This window comes from Vanacampus margaritifer, chromosome 19 (genome assembly GCF_051991255.1).
Source record: "Vanacampus margaritifer isolate UIUO_Vmar chromosome 19, RoL_Vmar_1.0, whole genome shotgun sequence".
Lineage (NCBI taxonomy): Eukaryota > Metazoa > Chordata > Actinopteri > Syngnathiformes > Syngnathidae > Vanacampus > Vanacampus margaritifer.
In genome coordinates this window covers 9,942,259-9,966,284 of record NC_135450.1, presented here as the reverse complement: position 1 = coordinate 9,966,284, position 24,026 = coordinate 9,942,259, and the positions used below count along the sequence as shown (strand labels likewise).

The window sequence follows — 24,026 nt, the reverse complement described above, 5'->3', positions numbered from 1 at the left end:
GTAACATGTTTTTTTCTTTTTTGGTCATCAAAGAGGCTGCTCAAAAAAGGTTATCCCCAGTTTGGCAACACTAATATTCCACACCATATACAAGTGAATGACACGTATTACTTTGAAAATTCACGTCATTTGCAATGCAAGGTGAAGTGCTCGTTGTCAACAACAGTCAGATTTGTTAAGCATTCATCTATCATAACTATCAGTCCTCATAAGCACGATCCCCATCACTTCAGTTTCCACAAGCACAGCCTCCATTAAATCAGTTTTCATGCAATCAATGCCTCATTTTTTTGTAGTTACAAAAGTAACGCGTTACCCCCCCAACAATGATTGCAATCCTTCTCAACTGCGGACACACATTCAGAAGAATTTTGACGATTTGTGTCAGTCCATCTTTGGTTGTGGCCTCCGGAAGTAAAAAAAAGTCATTTCGTGACACGATTAACAACATTTACAACCACTGTATGGCGTTCATTATGTACAACAATCATTTTACAACAGTGTTAAAAAAAAATTCGCTAAACCTGGACATTAGGATAATTTTTTCCTGATTATTGAAATAATGAGGCACCAAGTGCATTATGGCTTTTTTTTTTTCTTTTTTTTTTTTCAAACGCGATGTAAAAAGGTCTTGAGTTGTAGCGTCTCTTCCACAGACAACCTGTCGTGGTAGAAGCTCAGTCCAGTCAGCAGTTCCACGTCGCGGACGCGGGCCACGTGAAGCTGCATCCAGTCGTGCATCCACGTTGAATCGGAGCCGCTCTACGGATCAACGGGGAAATTTTAGACAAGAAACCCAATGAGGCATCTTAGCGACGTCGGCGTCGGCGTTACTCACGGGGCAGTTCTCGGTGTAGTCCGCTCTGTTCGGCAGGACGAAGGACTCGACTCGGAGAGGACCCTCGCAGTTCACAGGACTGAAAGTGGAATTCTTACAACTGGTCAGGATGATGAAAAAATGTGTCGGCGTGGGGGCTTCATTTCTGGAGAAATAGGAGATGGAAAGAAAAAAATTCTAATATGAATTTTGGTCTTTGCATATTGGCTCAGTATATTATTGGATCATTTTTGATGAACACTTTTAATTTCAAGTACAACCTAGGAGAGACTATCAGTAGTCTTTTCTGCAAACCAATGTTTATTATAAATAAAAACTAACAAAATATGGGGGGAAATGAAATGAAACAAAAACAAATATTTTTAAATAAATAAAAACCTGAAACGACATCTTATGTTTATAAAACAACTAAAACTAACTATAATCATTTCATTGACTATGACCAATCGGAAAATCAAACCGAGCAAGATCTTATGATCCTACAACAAATGTGCGATCGTCTTACGGCAAGAGGGTCTTGAAGGCGTCCACTTTTCCATTATAATCCTCATCAAATATTGGACCACTCATGATGTTGACTCCATTCAACTGCTCGAAATACTTTGGAAGCAGGACACCATGGAAATAGTTCCAAACATCTGATGGAAGTGGAAAATACACAAATAAATCATTTTCAGTGCCACATACAGTATTTAATTGGTAAATTTGACCTGGTTTTTTTTAATACTAATTTTCAAGAATTGCGAAACAGAAGCTGAATGGAAACGCCAGAAATTAAAAAAAAAAAAACCCCAAAATTCGCAAAAAAAGTTTTTACGTTAGGAGGGGGTGGTTTTTTAAGCGTATCGAAAAAGGAAAATGCGCATTTTGGCGATGGAAACAGGTTTTGCGAATAAGCGACTACAAGACCGGAAATACGTCACACGCACGTTTGTAGTAACAATAAATGGCGGATAATAAAGTAAGATATGTTTGGGTGGACGAAGAAACACGATTCTTTTTTTATAATTATTAAAAGAAAAACTATAATACAATTTTAGATGGCTTTATTAACATCAGCTCTCAATGTAACGACACACTTCACTTACATGCGGGAGGGAAGCCAACAAGACAAACTACTTCCGTGTAGTCCGTCAAAAACAACATTCCCACCTGAAACTCACCATTGTCCCAAAGTGCCGTCACTACAACGTCACCTCGCGGCGCATATTGGCAAAAGAAGAGCGGATGGAAACGGGCACAAGTCGCATGTCCATTTTGCGCATTTTCACAAAATTCGCATAAAAAATTCGAAACATTTGGATGGAAACCTGACTTGACATTTATTTTCTGACATGTAATACCCCAAATTAGCCACTTGAGGGCAGCATCTGTCAGCTCATTCAACAGTGAGGCCCCAACCATTCAAAGCGATCCAAATGGAGTGAGTCACTTTTCCATGGTATTGGGTGGTCCCACCCAAAACATTTGCCTTCCTGCTGTATTCATCGAAGTGAAAGTGGAAAATGTATACATTTAAAGAGACATTCACATCTAAAATCCCCAAAGTGAGCTGCAGTCTTATAAACAAAATGGTATACGTCACCTTTAAATGCGGGGAACATTGGCACCATGTTGCTTGTGATGAGTGAGTCTGCCGAACCGTCTTTGATATTCAGGCCTTTTGGAAGGAAAGAAGCAAGAGGACTGAACGTATAATCTCACTGGACAATCGCCACAGTTACTCTAACTGTTTCTTTTGACATCTTTTACACTTGTCAGCTTCAATTCAGGTGATGAGAAACGGTGACCAGGACGCGCACACACATACACACTCACTGGCGGGATACAGCAGGCCGTGGGTGTTGTCGTTGCCGCACATCTGGCTGGTGGACGGTGGGATGCGGACGTCGGGGCCAATGCACGCCTCCAGAGACGGGTCCAGGGGTTTCATTGTGGCCTAAAAGAGCAGATCGGTTAGGAGTCAGGGTGCAGAATTGTGCAGAATTTCACGTTACTTCATGTTAAAGATTAGATAAAATAATAAAAATGCACTGAGATGTCACCAACGTCTTACAAATGCAATTATGTTGTCTAGTGGCAGGAAAATGGCCTCAACACAAATCAATATCACACTCGTTTTTTACAGTACAGTACATCTTTTTAATTTGAACTCAATTTGATGAATTATTATGAAATTTCTGTATCGGTGACTAAAAGATGCAGCCATATTTCTATTAGCTTAAATTTTTTTAACATGAGTATGAAAACTTACCAAAAAAATTACATTTTGTTGTACATTTAGAACAAATATAAAATTTATATATATATATATATATATATATATATATATATACCTATTTTTAAATATACATATTTCTTATTATATTTATAAAAAAAATTGTGTGTGTGTGGGGGGGGTTACCATTTAACACAAAAAAAAATAGAAAGTTGGGCCAAATTCAAAATGATATTAAAATGTAGATTTTATAAACTATATTACAGTATAAAATTGCTCAGAGACAAAGTTTCTTTTAAGTGTTTGTTTTCTTTCTTTATGATAAAATTTTATTCTGTGAGTTGATGAATTTTGTGTTGGCATATTGTGGTTCTTTACTTTTTTTTTTTATATATTATTATTTTTACTTTAACATTTTTTGTTATATTTCCAAATAAATGTTGTATAGATATGTGTTGATAAAAAAATAATTTCAATATATTCTTTAATGCAAAACATTAGCAAGAACAATTAAGACAAGAAAAATATAACATTTAGAATACATTGAGGGTGGAGAGTATGCGAAGAGTATGCGAAGCCCTCAGAACCCCCTTTGAACCCCCGATGAACCATTAAAGTATGCAAGCCGGGTTCACCGTGACAATGACGGAATTTACGTTCACTGTTGCTAGCCAGTATCCCATCAAAATGATTTCAAATGATTATTTTAGGATCGAATGACCACACGTTTGGATTTGAAGGTGTCAGAAAGCAACTAACTAATCACTCCCTCGACAGCAGATAACATTACCGCCATTCAAATTGTCACTTGCCAGAATAGAGTGAATGAATGGAAAATCATCATTCTAAACTAGTGTCATGCACTTAAGGTCGCTAATGTTTACACTAAACACACAATGAGAACAGTTCAGAAAAACGTTGTGGAGATGACTAAGAACAGCCTCAGGAGGAATTCGAACCGTAAAAGTCAAACCCTCATTCCGCCCCCTTCCAAACCCGCATCACCGCTAGCCGAGGCTATGTTTAGGGATGAAAGACTCACCAGATTGGGGACGGTATACGACACCCAGAGAGCCATGTGACGGTCTTGGCTGTAGCCTGTGATGTAGTTGGACTGGTGAAGCAGACAAAAGGTTGCGTCCGGCTGTACGACGCCGGGCACGCCGAAAGGATGGTGGAGGCGACGTAGACCCCATCTGACAGCTGTGATAGAAAAGGAAAAATCATTTTCTCATGTTATGATGTCATTTTTTTGTACAGTTTAAATGTTTATTTTGGGGTGATTCCACTGTTGGCCACTAGATGGTGGCATACTATTAGTATTATTTGACACTATATTTGAAAGAAGAAGCGCGTAAACAGGAAGTATTTCAAGTTCAGTCCAGTTTTTGCTGAAGATTATTTAATATATTATTAAATTCTATGTAATATTTTTTTTTTTGTTACATGGCTGTAGGTTCATTTTATATTGTAGATCTTTGGGTATAATTATTGATTATGATAAGTTACATTATTTAGTTAGGAAAAAATGGGATTTGTTTACTGTAAACACAGAGGGATTGATAAACTGTAACAATGTTTTTGCCTTGGCTTGCTCTTTCTCAATATACTAATGTGATTGTATTACTTAAAAAAAAAAAGTGTTTAAAAACTTTTGTTTTTAAATGCCGCAAATGCTATAAAACTGATTTCATTTATTGTGAGGGTGCTCTGGAACGTAAGTCCCACATGTGGACGGACCAAAGCCAACATTTTTCAGTTTTTCTTTCTTGCCACTAATTTGAGGAATCACAGTAATCACAATAACAGCGTAGTTACCTAATGCACAAAATGTTTGATGTAAGATTGCCAACTGTACTTGGGCTGTGGATTACAAGATGCAATAACGGAACTCCAAAATGAAAAAAAAAAAAATAACAGCAGGGTTTGGCTCCCATTCATTTGGATTATACTGACTTCATTGAGTACAAGCGAACTTTGGCCAGCGGAAAATAGAAAAGGGCCAAAGTGTTGCCACAAAGCTGAACTACCAAAATAAAATGTCTAAAAATACAACCCATGCTGGCAAACCACACCAGTTATCCTTTATGATCTCGTCAAACGGAAAAATAAAAAGACACTCACCGGCATTTGGACTCAAGATTGCCGCGTCTCCACCCTAAAGGGAGAAGACAGTTGAAATCGATTGCACAGTAAGAACGACGTAATGTAATTGATGATATGGTTCGTTGTAAAAAAAAAAAAAAAAAAAAAAAAAAAGTGTACCCTTTCTCCTTCTCTGAGTGACTTGCACGTGCAGTTGAGGTCGACGGCCGGGCGCGAGTCACCGGCCTCGCAGGGGATATCGTGGGAGAGCTGCGCAGGGTGAACAGGCAAGTAGACGGGACGCTTGAGGAGGTGGTTCAGACTCCCGTGTGTACCGTTGTTGGGGGCGGGAGGGATGTCGAGAAGATCTGGAAGGGACGGGGCGGGTAACATCAAAAAGGGCTACTTTCACCTACATTTGATCTCAACCCTAATGAGCTATAAATAACAACAGGGTGCAAAAAATAACACATACGCTCTGAAAATATTCCCATTTATTATTATATTATTGCAGCGTCATCTGAATAAATAAATACATAAATTATAATACATAAATAACGGCCACATTTCAGAAGCTCATTTACGTGGTTGTCAGTGCGCCATCCAGTGGCCAAAATAGTAAATTTTCGTGAAAAACTTTTGTTTGCGTCGGTTCTCATGGGCCAGATCGGACCCAGTGAGGGGCCACTTCTGGCCCGCAGGCCATAAGTTTGATATGGTTGTTCGACAGAATACAGCTTTTTCTCAGTTTACACCAGCTGGCTATATTATTATTGTACAATTACTATAATGATATGCGAATCACTGTAATTAGGTGGCACCGCCACATTGCAATTATGTGAACATTCAGTTAGCTAGGCAGAAAACATGATATATGTTGATTAATGAAAAATATTTAACACGCTGCCTTTATATTTAATATTTTTGCTGTGCATTAACTTTGCATCATAAAGTTCAATTTTGAACACTTAAATTTGCTTCTTTGACCCAAAAATTGTTTGAAAAAAACAACTTCTTCTATATGAGTGTCATGTGTTTTGCAACATCAACTGAAATGGCAGGATATAATAAATAATAATGAAGAATAAATTGTCCTATCAACTTATTCACTGCCATTGACGGCTATAGACGTAAAAAAAAAAATGGAACTATTTCTATTAGTTTACCATTTTTTCCACTTTTGTTTTTTTGTTTTTAAATCTTCTCTTTTAAAAAAAAAAAAAAAAAAGAACAAAAGATTATTAAAAATTAGGGGCGTCAGCCAATTACAATTTTTAATTGAAATTAATAATTTCACTAGTTATTTTTATTATTTAAAAAAAAGAAATAAATAAAAAAAAGAAAAGAAAAGATTATTCAAAATTAGGGGCGTCAGGCAATTAAAATTTGTAATCGTAATTAATCGCATGACTTCACCAGTTAACTCACGATTAATCACAGATTTTATATCTGTTCTAAATGTACAATAAAACAAAATTTCTAGGTTCTCATACTCTTGTTAACAAAAGTGGGGGAAAAACAAATAGAAATAGTTCAAATGAATTTTTGACGTCTATAGCCGTCAATGGCAGTGAATGAGTTAATGTGTCTGCCACTTACCACACATGAGGTTATACAATTCAATGTTCTCAAAAGGAGGCACAATCATGTCACTCTTAAATCCTGGGCCATAACCGATGAAGATTGCCTGAAAAAAAAAAATTCAGTTGTTAATAATTAAAAAATGATAATACTATAGTTAGTCTGTTTAGTCCTATTAAAATGGAGATAAAATAAGCAGGTGATTCCAGTTGCAGGAAAGACATCACGATGAATGTGAAACCCCGCTTAAACATTACTTCCTTAAATCCAATCTGACTGACGGAGACTCATTTTATCAGCTTGACTTGAACCTGATAAATGTCATATTCTTTTTTTAAACAAGATATTTATGCTCAGTGACGAACATCCTGCTTTGGTCTCACCTGCATGTTGGTGAAAAGGTTATCGGAGCCATGGAAACCGCCCGAACAGTACTTGATTTCCTTGCTGTTTCTGTGCATAAAAAAAGGAAGAAAATACTTTATTAACTCATTCACTGCCATTGACGGCTATAGACGTCAAAAATTCATTTTACCGTATTTTTCGCACAAAAAAAGCGCAAATTTAACATTTAGGTAAATTCATATAACAAGCTATATCAACTCATTCACTGCCATTGTTGGCTATTGACGTCAAAAATTCATTTGAACTATTTCTATTAGTTTAATTTTTTTTTCTAATTTTGTAAAGAATATGAAAACCTAGAATTTTTTAATTTTACATTTAGAAAATATGTCAAATTTGCCATTTTATAAACTTGCAAATTTATGAGTTTCTTTCTCACTTTAAATTTGCAAGAAAAAAAATCATAAATTTGCAAGAAAAGAAAAATCGTACATTTTCAAATTTGCAAATGTAAAGTGAAAAAAACCTCACAAATTTGTGAGTTTATAAAGTGGCAAATTTGCGGGAAAAAAAACTTGTAAATTTGCCACTTTATTAAGTGGAAAATTTGCCACTTTATAAAGTGAGCAAAAAACTCTTAAATTTGTGAGTTTATTTAGCAAATTTTATATCTGTTATAAATGTACTATAAAAAAAAATCTAGGTTTTCATGCTCTTAACAAAATTGGAAAAAAAATGTGAAACTAATAGAAATAGTTCAAATGAATTTTTGACGTCTATAGCCGTCAATGGCAGTGAATGAGTTGAGATGAGATCCCCTAAATGACAACAATGACTTACAACGCAGCCTGCCAGCCTTCTTTCATATACAGGTGTCCTCTTTCTATCCTCACATTGTTGGCAAAATGAAAGCGTTTGGGGAGATTCTCTTTAAGATACGCCTTCAATGGCTGCTCGGGAGTCCTGCACTTCAAAACAGACACAGAGCCGGCAGCATCAACACACGGCGGCTCGTTAGTCAAGCGAGCAGATAATCTTCCATCCGCTTGCATCAATACAACAAGTCACGTTCGGAATTCTCTGCATACCGACAGGTTCTTCACCAGGCCCTCATAGTCGACTGCGGGAGAGAAAGAGAAGTGACGTTGGCGGTAAGGAAAAGGTCAGGGTGTTGGGAGGACGGGAAAGTTGGGTTTTCTCACAGGAAAAGAAGTCGCCAGGCAGGCGGCTGGGTCTGATACGGGCGGCCGGGCCTTGAATGACCGTGAAGGCGTCGGTGTTGTCCTGGTAGGAAGACACGAATGCTGCTTTTTCACATGTTGCTTCTTCCATGCCTGGAAAAAACACATTACAAATGTATGGCTGTATAGCATTTCTTCTACAAAAGAACATCATTCATAAATCATTTTTATCTACACACAAGCTCCCGTCCAAACTTGTGACACCTGCGTGACCTCCGAAAATGTGCGAAACTACCAAAGTTCATGGAGCGCCGAGTTCCCCTGAGACTTGCGATTATCATTGAGGCGGGACAAAAGCGGCAAAGTTAGCGTCAGTGCGCTAAGTAGCGCACCGCAAGTGGTGTGAGTATGTTTCAAAATAAGAGCGCTGACAGGAAGTGGGTGTCTTATTCCATGTGAACATTTTTAACTATTTATATTCTCATACTTGATAATATAAACAATAAATAATTAATATATAATTATATATATATATATATATATATAATATTGCAACACAAAATATTATATAATATAAAATAATTAAATAACCAATAAAAACACTGGATTGTGATTTTGTAATACTGTTGTCCATAAGTATAATAAAATGTATTATTATTTTCAGAAAACCATGGTAGGCAATTTAACACTGACCAACAAAAGTGGCTAATTAAAGATTATGAGAAATGGGCTGAAGAATTTCAGTAGAATAAAGTTTTACAATTGTGCGTTAAAATTTCAGCCAATTTGTGTCTAATGTTTTCAGCATTCTGTCAATACTTTCAATGGCTGTTGGCTAACTTGCCTGCCAAGAAATATAAAAAAAAATCAATTAATTATTTTTTAAAAGTTTGCCTTTCTTATCTCAGATATTTTTAATATGATATATATAATAATATAAATCTGATTATTTCTAATATTTTCATCTGACTAAACTTCTTCCTCAGTTCACACACCAATTTTTTATTTTTTTATCTCTGTTTGGCACGTTTTGTGCAATGACGAAAGCAAATGGAAGCCTCAGAGCCATCTGGATGTTTTTCAACTGCCAAACCGCAGAGACTTCAGGCGAGCGAAGACGGCACCGCACTGCTTTTGCAACATCCAACTTTTCGATCACAGTCGGGCCTTTGGTCACATTTATGTTATTTCATAGTCCATTCATTCGTTTTGGCTGCACAGCAGATGAATCCGAGTCAACCTGAAAAATAGCCTTCTCAACTCACCGTGATCCGATACGATGATTAGGTTGACACAGTGGAGCAAGTTCCTGTGCATCAAACCGTCCATTAACATCCCCATAATCCGGTCCACGTTCTTCAGGGCCTCGACGACCTGGGGAACAAATGAAGTAATCAGATACACCGTATGGACAAAAGAATTGGGTCACGTTGTCATTACAGGAAGTGAAAAGGGAAGACAATGTGGTTGATTTGGTTCAAGATTTTCTACAGATTGTGAGCAAGACATATACTAGATGATGCTTGATAGGGTTGAGGTCAGGGCTCCTGTCAAGTTGTCTCCCATTAATCCCAACCTCACATACTTTTTTCCAACCTTACTTTTTTCTGTGACCCGTTGAGATAAAACCTTACTTGGCTGCTTTCCGGTCCGTAGCGATGCCCTGATGAGTCAGGCTCCTCCAGGTACAAAGTGTAAAAGTCAGGTCTAAAATAAAATAAAATAAAATAAATATTTATTATTATTATTTATATATTATATTTAAAAAAATCAGATATAATTATATAATATATATATCCATATAATTAAAAAAAAATATATATATATATATATTAAAATAAAAAAATATTTAGAGTAAAAAATGTATATTATATTATTAAAAAAAAAGCCAAAATACCGTCGTTCTCCTTGCGCTAAATCCAGCCAATCAAACAGCATCCCCACTCTGGACTCGAAGGTTGTGCTTCTGTGGACAGAGAAATCCACACCGAGCAATATTATAGAATGTGATATGACCTTAAATAGAGATGACTTGACTAAACTAGTATGTGCGCAACATAAGTCAGTCGTAAAGTCATCACATCACAACTTTTTCCTCACATTAGACACTTTGCACACTTTGTACAATCCTGTTTTTCAATGTTGTGGATCAAGGTTATCACATTTTTTTACCCTAATATCGACCTGATGTGATCGCATTGCTTGGGGATTGAACCTGCACCCACTGGTTTGGTAGCAAGCGCTACCAGTGAGCTAAATTTCTTATTTGGAAGATAGGCTGACTATTTTTAAAAATTTTATATATATATATATATATATATATATATATATATATATATATATATATATATATATATATATATATATATATATATATATATATAATGCGATCTACCAGTAAAACCTGCAACCAAGGACATATTGAACAACTTTGTTGTAGATTAATTTAAATTACAAACACTTGCAGAGATTTGTAGGACTAAAATCAATTTTTTTTTTAAATGATCCCTCTTCACATTAATGAATAACATTACTCTCTTAAAATAACATAAATAACGATAACTAAGCAGTGCCACTCTTACCTATTATAGATTTTGAAGAAATCTGGGAAGGTGCCATTGATGTCGACGTCCGAGCCGGGCCAAAAGACGGTTCCCGTTATTAATTTGTGACGCATGGCAGTAATCCAGACCTGCAGGGAAGTGAAGTGAGTCAAAGAGGAATAAATAAAAAGAAACGAAGCGTCGCTAGTGATCTAACATCTGTATTAATGTTCGTCATTTCTCTCCACAGATAATGTTGACAATGCCTTTGTGAAGCCACGCATTCCTGCACATTAAATCCCTCCTATTCATTATTTAATGAGACCTACGAAGTGCAGCCCACGCTAACTGTCAAGGTTTCTCACGATACGATGTGGAAAAATTAACACTCCAAAAAAGTACAAAACATTTACTTACCGGCTCTCCTTGGTACCATTTCGGATTGAATTTCTCCTCAGTTTTCAAGCTGAAGAATGCATTCTGGGTTACGTCGTACATCTTGTTGTCAACTATCCCATGGGATTCTGGGTAAAGGCCCTGTAACAATGAAATCTCTGTTATTATCTTCAACAAAACCAAATATTACTTATGGAGATGCAGATTTGGAATTTGACTAATGGATTTTCCAACCAATAATTCAAATGAATGAACACCACAATCAGTGCCCTTTAAGAACATAGCGGACGTTGGGAGAATTAAGTATTGTGCCATTCTGGTCCATAATTGCAGCGCAAGTCTCCGTAGGTCAGCATTCCATAATATCATGCATGATGTAAGATCTCTAGTTTAATATTTCCCTCCTTAAACAAAACAAGTCCTACTTGCAGAACCCCTGAGTGTCAAAGTGTATTATAAATTACTGTGTTTAAACAATAGCACTAATACACCATCATGCATTCGCTATTGTATTTATACAAAAGAGGATTTTATGCTTTAGGGACTGCTGACAGAAAGCGCCACAAGTGCTGGAAGTGGAAGTGGAAGTGGTACAGGCAAACAAATGTTACTGAGTTACAGAAAATAATTCTATTGGCAATAGTTTTTGTGAAGCCTCATAAAAGACATAATTTGCTTGATTTAAAATCGCCGAAATCAAGCGGCTCTGAGCCACATGTGGCTCTTTAGTCCCTCTCCTGTGGCTCCCTGTGGATCTCTACAAAAATGAGCAGAAATTAGTATTTATTTACGTATTTATTCTTTTTTAAAAAAATTTTATAGATAAAATATTCTTCAAATGAATACAAGATTTAGATTTTAAAAAAGAATATTAAATATTCAAAAAAGATGAAAAAGCTTTTAAAAATTACCCAAAAATGTTTAAAAAAATTACCCAAAAATGTTTAAAAAAATTACCCAAAAATGTTTAAAAAAATAACCATAAAATGTCTATGAAATTGCCAAAAATGTCAGAGAACTGAATACAAAGAACATTTTAAATGTTCAAAAAGTAACATAAAATATCCCAAAATATAGACAGAAAAATACTAGAAAGTATTTTTAGAATTGCCCAAAAAGTCAAAATCAAAAAAAAATATCTGAAAAAAAATCAAAAATGATCTATCAAATGGCCCAAAACAAAACAAGAAATCCTAAAAATTACCATAAAATATCCACAGAATTGCCAAAAAATTGAGAAAATGTGAGCAAAAAAGGCAGAAAAAATGTCACAAAAAACTAAGGAGGCAGAAAATGACCATATGTCCATAAAATTGCCAAAAATGTCAAAATACAAAATGCAGACAAGAAAATGTTAAATGTTCAAAAAGTAACATAAAATGTCAAAAAATAAAGACAGAAAATTACCATAAAATATTTTTCGAATTGCCCAAAAAAAGTCTGAAAATATATTTTTTTAAAGCAGAAAAAAGTGATCAAAAGTAGAAATCCTGAAAATTACCATAAAATGTCCACAGAATTGCCAAAAACGGCGGAAAATGACCGTATGTCCATAAAATCGGCAAAAATGTCAGAAATTAGCCAGAAAGGCAGAAAAGTAAAAAAAATAAAATAAAAAAAAAGTGTGAAGAACAAAGTATGAAGAATTACAACAAAAAAATCACAAATTTAAAGCTAAAGGTAGAAGAAAATGAATGTCAAAGTATTGGATGATGCATATTTATTTATGTTGGTGCAGCTCGAATTAGTTCTTGGGCCCTCAGTACATTCAACTAACACTAACACACTGTTTCCTGTTTCAATCATCGCAACACAATCTTCAAAAGTTTTATGGCTCCAGACACATTCTTTGCTATTTATTTGGCCTAAAATGGCTCTTTTGACAAAAAAAGGTTGCTGATCCCTAATTCACATGAAGAACCCGACAGAAGATGCAAAATTTCTGCTGTAATTTATGTTTGCACCGCATTTACATAAAGTGCTAGCCGGAGGTTGAGTTGCACTGTGTTTGTTTACAGAGCACGTGGCAGATACACAAATAAAAGACGAGGTGCAGCTAATACTCACAGTGACAATGGAGTAGTGGTTTGGGAATGTCTTTGTAGGATACACTGGCCTCATATGTGACGTGGTCGTACCCAAGGCTCCTGCAACACGGCGTTTGACCACATCAGGATGTTTCTTCAACCACGAGATGCCGCAGAAATGCAACTTTTGCCCACTTACGTAACTTGCTGATGACTGGCGTGTGGCTGGCGTGGTCTTTCAGATAACTGGCCCGGAAACCGTCCAAGGACACCAGGATGAGGGGCGACCTGGTGAAACTAAAGAGGAAAGCGGCAAGATTGGTGAAAGTAATACCAAAAATTGGCTTGGCAAAAGCCAGGCTGTTTTTGCATAATCTTAGGAAAGGATGTTGAGGAAGCTTTTATAAAAATCTTATGAGCAACAACACATTAGCAAAAATAATCATTTAGTGTGAGCGGTTCCTTTTTTCCATAACACACACCCACACACAAATACATGCTTGAGTCGTTAGACGGGTTTCCACAGAGACAATGATTTTTCCACACGGACAAAAAAAAAAAAAAACAACCTTCCACCACAGAAGGTCACTTTTTTTTAAGAAGCAAAAAGACGGAACATGCAGGCAGCCGCAAACAATTCTTTTTTTGTTTTTCCGGAGCCACAAGCTGAGAAGAGCCGGCTGGGAACAATGGCGGCCACTCATTCGCCATCCATGTGGGTGTCGCCAGTCAATGGAGTTATTTACAGAAATGCGTTACGGTGAATTACTTAGAAAAAGCAGAATGGTGTGGTGTGATCAAAAGCAACAAGCTCTGATTGGAATACAACAGCGTCTTGAGATGTGAGTTTAATTTAATCTGTGAAAACACACTTAACTCAAAACATTTGTATCTCAAATCATCTTTCACCATTTAAATGAATGGGAATGCCATTAATCTGTTCAATTCTCCTCAAATTCTGTTTCAATTTTTTTTTTTTACTTTAATAAGGATGTTCGATACCACTTTTGAAACACACTGCTCTCTGTCTGGTACGGTAGAAATATGCGGAATGATAAAGAATTCCAAAGCACTACCTTGGTGGACACTGCGACTGTTCACTTCCCTCAGAGGCGTCCTGCTGCAGCCAGGGCACATCGTCATCTGCAGGGGGGGGGGGGGGGGGTTATCATGATCACATTAATTTGTCAAAAGTCTTTACTCTTGAATTCATCCGAGACTGTGTGTGTGTACTGCTGCTGTTTTGGTTAGCAACAGAGTTGAAATGGGATTCGCAGTTAACTTTTGAGGTGAGGTAAATACAGTTACGAACCGTAATTCAGAAGCTTCTGTTTTGAGGAAATACGGTAATTTGATGCAATAATCCTCTTATGACAACAACTAACTCACTAGAAATGTATATTAGATGAGTGAAACATTTCCAAAGGACACGAGTAAATCAAATGTATGCAGTTTATGTTTATGGCACTTTTACCTTATCTATTGATTTTTTTTTTTGGCATTAACTCATTCACTGCAAATTAAATTAGTTTTTTCATTTCATTTCCTTTTTTTATGAAAACCTAGATTTTTTTATTGTACATTTATAAAAGATAAAAAATTATCATGCAATTAATTACGATTGAATGGCCCTTATTTTAAAAAATTTTTTTTTAAATTAGGCCCATCAGTTTTTTCAATTTTTAATTGTAATTAATCACGACTTCACTTGTTAACTAACGATTAATTACAAATTTTATATCTGTTCTAAATGTACACAATTTTTTTCCTAGGTTTTCATACTCTTGTTAGCAAAAGTGGAAAAAAATGTTAAACTAATAGAAATAGTTCAAATGAATTTTTGACTATAGCCGTCAATTGCAGTGAATGAGTTAAAAAGTCTTCCTTAGTAGAGTGTCTTGTAAATAGCCTTGTAAATAACCTTTATCAGTATTACAACCACTCGTGGGCTGATTTGACAAAACCTGTAAGATGACTTTTATCTTTTCAAATCTTTGCAGCTTTGGTTGAAATCTCTACTTCCTTCTGCTCACTTAAAAAAAAAAGAAAAGCAGGGTTTGTGAAATCAGCCAAGTGATGGTTGCATAAACAATTATTTAGCAGGGATCAGCATAATAAAGTAGAATTAGCACAAGAAGGCATATAATCTTGACTTCGGGCTACAGGAATTCAATAGTGATGGAAATTTCCACACAGGAAATAATGTAAACTACAAGTAGACGCTTCAGGCTCAAACTGCCGCCAGCATAACATCATTCCAAAACAGCTTTTTGCGCAACAATTTATCCTTTGAAGAAAGTTGAGTTACTCGTATCAATGAGCATGTTTTATGCGACATGGACAGCAACCAAGAAAGATGCACTCAACTGTCTCATGCCAAAATAGGGCTCCGTGTGGTGAAGTCTTAATTTTTTCCATATGCATCCCATGCCACGCTAAATGGGAAATACGTAAGGGCGGTGCCACAAGAGAAGAAGGCACCCCACCCAGGACGGGGGCAGCTGCCGCACACAGCTGAACTAAGCGAGGCTTCCGCCAACACGCAGCAGGAGATTTGGACCGGAGCCTTTTTGACAACCGTCCTTCTCTAATCAGCTTCTATTGCTTATTCACAACACACACTCACAATCTGACAAATGTTGGGTATCAGTGTCACCACATTGGCTCTAAACGGTCTGCTATGGTAATGAGACCTCCCTTTTGTGGCGCTTGAATAACTCACAGCGGGTTTTTGTGGACGAGGGGGACTTTCAAGGAAACCAAAAAGACAAAACCCCCAAAGGTTCTGTTCCATTTTTAATGTGTACAATCCAGTGCATGCTTCAGATTCCTGACATTTGTTATAACCCATGCAAGAAAGGAGGTCATTTTTTTTTAGAACACCCACAAAAAAAAAAAAAAGGTCACAAAAGTGGAAAATATCTTGTGTTGTGTTTTGACCAACGCAAAGTCAAACCTACCGGTTTGGGAACGTTGGAAGGGTAATATCAGTGCAAGGAGGAGGAGGAGGAGTACACAGATAACGACCTGCAAAAGAAAAACAATTTTACAAAATTTAGCAATGTCATTGGTAGACAGGAAATATAAAAAAATGAAATACTGAAAAATACAGCAAGAATTTCGAGGAGCTCAATAATCAGCATTTATTTATTTAACAACAAAAACTCAGATGTTGTTTCCAATGTTCTAATTTGTTTTTTGTTGGGGAATAACCAGTGTTGATTTGTGGTTATAAAATAACTTAAATGTAACCTCTGAAGGTGGACCTTGAAAGCCTATCGTACCCGCAGTACCCTCACCAAAACGTTTTTTTTTTTAAATGCTTCTATTAAGAGTTAAAATTCAAAAATGTCACAAACTATGATCCAAAAGTGGTTTTAATATCATTACGACATTACCCTTAATAATAAGCAGCTCACAGATTATTTGATTTTGACATGTGTTGCCTCACTAGTCACACACTATTTCTATCACTCGCTTGCTAGCTAGCTTGCTAGCTGGCTTTGGTTACACGCACCTAATTCATACATTTTCCTCGGATGTCACAATTTACAGAACAGCTCAATGTCGTTATTCACATTCCCAAGAGACGAGGTGACGCCAGCAGACGAGCCAGCTGCTCGTCTGCTGGTCTACGGAAGCCATGGAAGTTATTATGTTATGTTATGTTAGCTCATGAGTTAGCTGGTGGCTAGCTCTTGCCACAGCATGGAAAGACCAATAAAAGGGATACATTTCAGCCTCCGGGGGTTCTAAGCAGATACATTTTCACAGCTCAAACATGAGAGTTGATTTTTTTCATGACTTTGAAGCTTCATTTATAAAGTTAGCGATTTTTAAAAAATCATTAAAAAGGTTAAATTGTTGTTAGCACTCTTCCCTATTATGTGTCAATTTTATTTTATTTTATTTCATTTTTATTATTTAAATTTTTTTCCTGGAGAGCTCAGTATTGTTCATTCGGTAAGTTTACGTTTAAGTTTATGTGTCAATTTTAAATACATATTGTATGTATTTTAACTTGAGAGGGACTTTGGGTTTGAAAAAAGCTAGTTGTAGAACCTCCATTTTTGAGTGAATAAATATTGAAGATGGAGCAAAAGTCAGGGAGAAAAAAAGCAAACAAAATTTTTCCTTTTGGCCTCCTGTAATTTATTGGAAAGCTACGCCTAGCCGGGGGTGGGGCTTTATAATTAGAGGGGATTTTCACAGATCAGTTTATAGAGTCAGGGAGGGTAAAGAACAAATGGAAGCGTAAACAGTCGATGCCACATCTATTTTGATCACAAACTCCTCAGTTTTGTTCATTTTCAATTTATCGCGTATATCATTTTTGGCAATTTCCTTCATCTTAAAGCAACAAAATCATGCTGAGGCAGAGTAAGCACGCGCGACTAAAAAAAGCATACAGTTGAAATTTAGGCCTTTTAGTTAGATTCTCCTGACTGCTGTTCTTGAAATATTCAACAGCAAAAACGCTATAGGCCTATGACAGGTTTTAAATTGAATGCCTTAATGTGTTCAGCTGGAGGCAAACGGATTCGCTGTGGCGAGCCCTGAAGGGAAAAGCCGAAAGGAAAAGAAGAAGAAGAAGAAGCTCTGTAAACCGTTACACAAATAATCTCTTCTGATAAGCGTTGAGTTCGTCTTTATAAGTCTGTGGAATTCCGTGACAGGTATGAAAATATGCTGTGGTCACGGTGCCTCTCTGGGTAGTTCGAGTTTTACAGCTACGCAGGCGGATAATGACGAGAGTGAGCCGGCTCCTCGGGAATGCCCTTTAGCCCTCTTTGTGGTCTGTGAAAGTAAACAGGCTGTCTGGTGGAAAACGTACTTGATACGCTATCGACCGCATTTTTCAGGTCTTTTGGGCGTTTTGTGGGACTAAATTGTCAAAAGTGGACAGTACGGTTAAACACTGTATTCTTAAGTAACAATATTAGCTTGTTTTAGCTTCAAAACGTCACTGCAATGCTATAAAAAGAACGAGTGAAACATTTGAGCTTAGTTCCAAAAACATTAACTAACCTTGAATAAGCAAACAGTAATCCTGAGCTCTACTCCGTGGCAAAAACAAATAGTCGGCATGCATGTATTTAAATAGTACTGAATGCTCATCTTTTGTCTAAAAAAATAAAAAAATAAATGGATGTTTGAAGTGTAAAACTACAGCATATCCACTTAAAATTTGCTGCGACTGAGATACAGTATATCGCAGCAAGTCGTCGCAGGGCTTTACCACGCCACAACGAGGCGCTCTAAAGCAGCAAAAGTCCTGGTCCACATGCTGACAAGTCAGACAAAAATGAATTCCCTCCTTGACACTCACATTCATCCATCTATCTCTGCATGGTGTACGTGCACTCATGGCGGACAATGAGGCACTCTAAAGTGGAACTTGCGAATTGCTGATGCGAACGAAGGCGTGGCCCCGTTTTAGCTATAGACTAAAATCAGTAAAAATTAAATGGTGGAAAAAAAAAAGTATAACGCTATACAGTAGTTCCACAATGTAGTTGTCAGGTTTTGCATGTTTCGATGATAATGCTTAATTATTTCTCCACAGTGTTTTTCAAACGAACACACTTTGACAGTTGTAATAGAAGCATGAGTTTATTCCTTGCTGCGTTTTCAATATACTTTTTTATAGAAGTCTTAAAAAGTTTAAGCCATTCTTCTTGGAAGTACTTCTTCAACACTGCAGTTTAACAAGGACGAGTGTTAGAATTACTAACAGATGCATGCCGGCTGTTTTGTACTCCAGGAAGTAGTCTGAAGTTTGTCCACATATGTCACCAATTAAAACCATTCGGTACCATTTTGTTGCATTTAGCTTGGAAGCCATTGCAAAGGTGGGGAAACTGTTGGATACGGCGTGTTTAACTTTCTATTTTAAATTGAATTGAAGTTACATACGGTTCATCAAAAGCTTTGCTTGCATCCCAGATTTAGCCTGCCCATGAATATTTTGGGTTCGTTTTCATTCCACCAAGAGTAAACAACAAATGTCGCTATTTTTTTTTTAAACAATCTAAGACTTAAAACCTACAAAGATGAAACTCAAATGTCCAAATCTAACATCGTTTACAAAAACCCATTCAACCAGATTACTATTTAATCTAACGCTGACATTCCTTTTTCTTTTTTAAAATATACATATAATTTTTTTTATCTCTTGTTTTAAATCACATAAAATCTTGTGCAAAGCATTTTCCGGTGTTGCTGGAACGACTGACTGCACTGCAGAAACAAAAAGCCATTAAAAAAAAAAGGCCTCCTTTCACTTGAAACTTTACTCTTCGGTATCCTGAACTGCATTTCACCAGCAGCTGGAAAAAGACCCCCACCACTCAGCCACACTAGCCCCTTTGACCCCCACAGCACGGGGGGGGGCGGGGACGGGCAACTCCCGTCTCCTGGCCTCTGTCTCTTGGCATTAGGGTGAAAACATTTTGTTTCCATGTTCACACACACCAGGGGTGTTAAACGTTTCCAACATGGGCGTGCAACTGTGCCACGAATCAATCCTATAGCTGACGAGCTAACAAATCACTTAAATAAAGGATGCGGAATATCTTGCTTCTCTGAATTTATTCCGTCATAGCCGTCAATGCTCTCTGGTTCATGCTCATCTGTTATATCGGTGAAAAATCGACTTCAAATAAAATAGTGTTGTTGTTTTTTTTTTACTTTCCACTACTGGAGTTTGACATGCGAGTGTAACTAACAGAAAGGCAGACATGGGTTTAAAAAAAAAGAGAGAAGAAGTTATTGCGAGCGAATGATGATTTAAAAGGGATTTAGGTGGATGCTCAGTCATTACGTGTGTATTTTGCCAAACATACCCCACAGATGATTTTACAACGCCTGCTCTTCTTCTGCGGCGTCTGCCTCTGACTCTCCGGCTCCGACGTGACAAACGGGGACGCGCTTTGCTCCTCTCCCTGCTTGTACGCTCCTTCCATGGCGCTCGGCTGCTCCACGCACGCACACGCTTGCAGACGGGGTGGCAGACAGACGGAGAGGGAATGTGTGTTTGTAAAAAGAGTGTTAAAAAAGTAGCGTGAGTGCGGATGTGGCCCTGCCTGCCAGTGTGGCGCCGCCTTGTTTCTTTTACTGACGAAATGTAAAAGTCTTTCGACGCCGAGGGGGAAACCCAAAGTGGGAAGTTCCACTATTTGGATGGTGGAGGGAAAAAAAAGTGTATGGGCGCATGAAGATGCCTTAAATTGGAGTTTTAGCAATCCATTGATTCATTTTTTTTTGCTCAGACAAGCAACATGAATTTGGCGCTTGGGCGTCCTCTTGCGGTCACACCGGAGTACTGCGATCTCTTGGATCCAGATGAAATGATTGTAAGGTTAACGTTCACAATTCTTAACGTCTGTGGTAAACATCGTTGGTTCAAGGCGAGATAATTAGTTTATCATTCATTACGAAGTGTAAAAACGTCGAAACAAAACATCAAAAATTATATTCCATTTGTTTTGCAAGTGTACAGTACATACATCTGTGGAGGAAATAAAATAAAGTAATAAAATACATACTATTACCTAATAATATTAGGCAGAATTGAATATTTAGCATTTGCACGGAATTCTTACATTTCTTCATCCTACCTGTGGATTTGAGTAGATATACTATTTAAATGATAAAAATGTGATGGGAATAAAAGCATCCACAAGATGGCAGTGTTGCCTTATTGATAAATTCACCTTCCACCCGTTCAAGTATTTTCACAGTTATAAACTAAGCTCAGTGAGGAGAACATATGAAAGAAGTCACAAGCGGGTACATTTGGAGTCAAGTTGCCTCCACTCCCGGCAGCGTCACGTGATAACGTGATAATTTGCTGGAACTCCTGATCTTTGACCTTGGCCTTTTCTTCACTTGACACAAACATCCCCTGGTCATCTGCTCTCACTCAATGTTTATCTTTGCCCTGCGTGATTGTGTTTTTCTGTATGTGCGTGTGTGAAAGAAACATATTGTGCGACCAAATATGCACTGATATTATGATTAAAACCATGTAAGGTTATGTGAGGATATCCCAGCATGTATTTCCACTGTGTGTGGTTGTCACAATGTGGGTGTGGGACGTACCACTGTTTAGCATGTACATAAGCAGAGTGTTCCTCTCACAGCTGTCCGCTGCCCAAATAAGCAAACTATGACCTCTCGTGTGGATCGTACAAATGCAACACTTACTGTTTTTATGTCAGGGTTTTCTCACGTCATTTGAACCTTGAAACATTTGAATTGCAAAAATGAAGATTGTACTTTGGCAGAATTTTAAAGCATTTCGATTAGATCAATCTTTCCCAATGTTATGACTGTTTTGGGTTGGGTCATGGGGTCATATGTGACTGTTTTGGGTTAATTGGGTCATGGAGTCATTGTGTTATAATGTTGATGTTTTCAATCGCTATGCTGTTTCTATCTCCCTTGAGATGATGATGTATTAGCCACTCTTAGTTTGTCTAGTCACTCTTATTTTATAAATGCTATGCCATTAATATGTTCTTTATGATGATGATGTCGTCAGTTGCTATGTCCCTTGCGAGGATGATGTATTAACCAATTTTAGTTTGTCTAGTCACTCTTATTTGATAGTTGCTATGCAATTAATGTTCCTTATGATGATAATGTTATGCAGTTACTATGTCCCTTGTAATTATGATGAATTAGCCACTCTTTGATCGTCTAATCACTCTTATTTTATAGATGCTATGCCATTATTATGTTCTTTATGATGATGTTGTCAGTTGCTATGTCCCTTGCAATGATGATGTATTAGCCAATTTTATTTTGTCTAGTCACTCTTATTTTATAGTATCTATTCCATTAATATGTTCCTTGTGATGATAATGTTGTCAGTTAGTATGCAGTTACCATGTCCCTTGTAATGATGATGTATTAGCTACCCTTAGCCTACGGCATCAATTTCCTTATGATGATAATGTTGTCAGTTGCTATGCAGTTGGTATGTTACTTGTGATTATATTTGTAGGTGCTATGCAGTTACTATGCCCTTTATGATGATGGTGTATTAGCCATTCTTAGATTTTCTAGTCATTCTTATTTTGTAGTTGCTATGCAGTTGATATGTTTATTATGATGATAATGTTGTCAGTTGTGATGCAGTTGATATGTCCCTTGTGATATTTGTAGTTGCTAAGCAGTTGCTATGCCTTGTCTCATCTCTTATTTTGTAGTTTATTTGCAGTTACTATGTCCCTTAGTTGACATGCAGTTGCTATGATCTTGTCCAGGATTCACCAATTCCTGTCCTCGATGTCCGGAGTCCTGCAGGTTTTAGAAGTTTCCGCCTGCCAACACACCTGATACTAAAGATCAGGATCGTTATCAGGCATGCTGATGAGCTGATTATATGATTCAGGTGTGCTAGTGGGTGGAAACATCTAAACCCTGCAGGACTCCAGACATCGAGGACCGGTATTGGTGAACCCTGATCTATTCACTCTGGGCCAACATTTTTAATGTAGCCCTTGACCTGATAATGTTTGGACGCTGCTCTATTATGTGAGAAACAAATGATGAACCTTGTAACAGTAGATTGAGTCTTTTAAGTTGATTAGTCTCTTTAGAGGGGGAAGTGGACCCTGACTGACTTTTAAATAATGCACCTGCATGAGCAAGGTGTGCTTAAAGAATTCATCAGCTGACAGTTATAGTCACATCCTCCCCACGAGACTCAGTGTAGTCACTTGTAAATCTGCTATGAATTATTCAGTCGACGTGTCACAATCCTCAGCAGGCTGTATTGAAAGCTTCTGTCAGCTTTGGATTTGTCGACGAGCTGGACGTCACAGCGCTTCTGTTTGTTGTCTTGGAATAATCGTAGGATTTCCATGTCAACTTTTAAGCAACTGTAAACAAAATATATATATTATATTATATTATAAATAAATATAAATAAATAAAATAAATAAATACATCATAAATAAATAAAAAATCATTTTAACTATTTCTATTAGTTTAACATTTTTTTTCTATTTTTGTTAAGAGTATGAAAACCTAGATTTTTTTTAAATTGTAAATTTAGAACAGATATAACATTTGTGATTAATCCTGAGCTAACTAGTGAAGTCATGCGATCAATTACGATTAAAAATTTTAATTGCCTGACGGTCCTAATTTTTAATAATCATCTCGTCAGGCAATTAATTTTTTTTTATTGTAATTAATCGCATGACTTCACTAGTTAACTCACAATTAATCACAAATTTTATACCTGTATATGTTCTAAATGTACATTTTCATACTCTTGTTAACAAAAGTGGAGAAAAAAATGTTAAACTAAAAGAAATAGTTCAAATGAATTTTGGATGTTTATAGCCGTCAATGGCAGTGAATGAGTTAAATTAGTAGAGCATTATTAATATTATAATAAAATATATATAATAAATACATTAATTAATGATAAATTTACTTTTGTGGTGTACTGCAGCTCAGAGACACAGAGAGAAAGTGTTAATTTAATATGTCAACAGGATATAAATTTGCCCGTGGCAACAAACTTTATACAAGTCGCAATTGAATCGAGACAGTGTAACGGCCTCCAGATATGAAGAGCTGCAATAAAAATATAGGACTTTTTTTCTAATATAGTAAACATAATTTTATTCACAGTCGAGCAGCTCCTCGTCATGAAACGTTAATTTCAGTGTTCTCTGAGGCGGTGTTGGGAAGTAACAAAGTATAAATGACATCATTAAGGTGCTTACAGTTTATATATTTTTCTGGTGTTTTTGCTCTTGTACTTAAGGAGTAGAATCAGTATTTCTGCTC

At 36.8% G+C, this 24,026-nt stretch overlaps 1 protein-coding gene across 1 annotated transcript; it reads right to left on the bottom strand.

Moving 5' to 3' along the window:
• Positions 1-107: 107 nt before the first annotated feature.
• enpp1 (ectonucleotide pyrophosphatase/phosphodiesterase 1) lies at positions 108-20,426 on the bottom strand. The gene is made up of 23 exons (XM_077552777.1): positions 20,060-20,426; positions 16,175-16,241; positions 14,291-14,357; positions 13,414-13,511; positions 13,255-13,334; positions 11,209-11,328; positions 10,831-10,940; positions 10,146-10,214; positions 9,883-9,955; positions 9,514-9,622; positions 8,270-8,401; positions 8,156-8,187; positions 7,908-8,035; positions 7,106-7,175; positions 6,741-6,828; positions 5,322-5,509; positions 5,181-5,214; positions 4,099-4,259; positions 2,657-2,777; positions 2,424-2,498; positions 1,344-1,476; positions 839-983; positions 108-762 (listed from the first exon to the last, which is right to left on the bottom strand). Exons 1-23 carry the CDS (start codon positions 20,177-20,179, stop codon positions 610-612), a joined length of 2,373 nt encoding a protein of 790 aa, XP_077408903.1. The 5' UTR covers positions 20,180-20,426; the 3' UTR covers positions 108-609.
• Between the last annotated feature and the right edge of the window lie 3,600 nt (positions 20,427-24,026).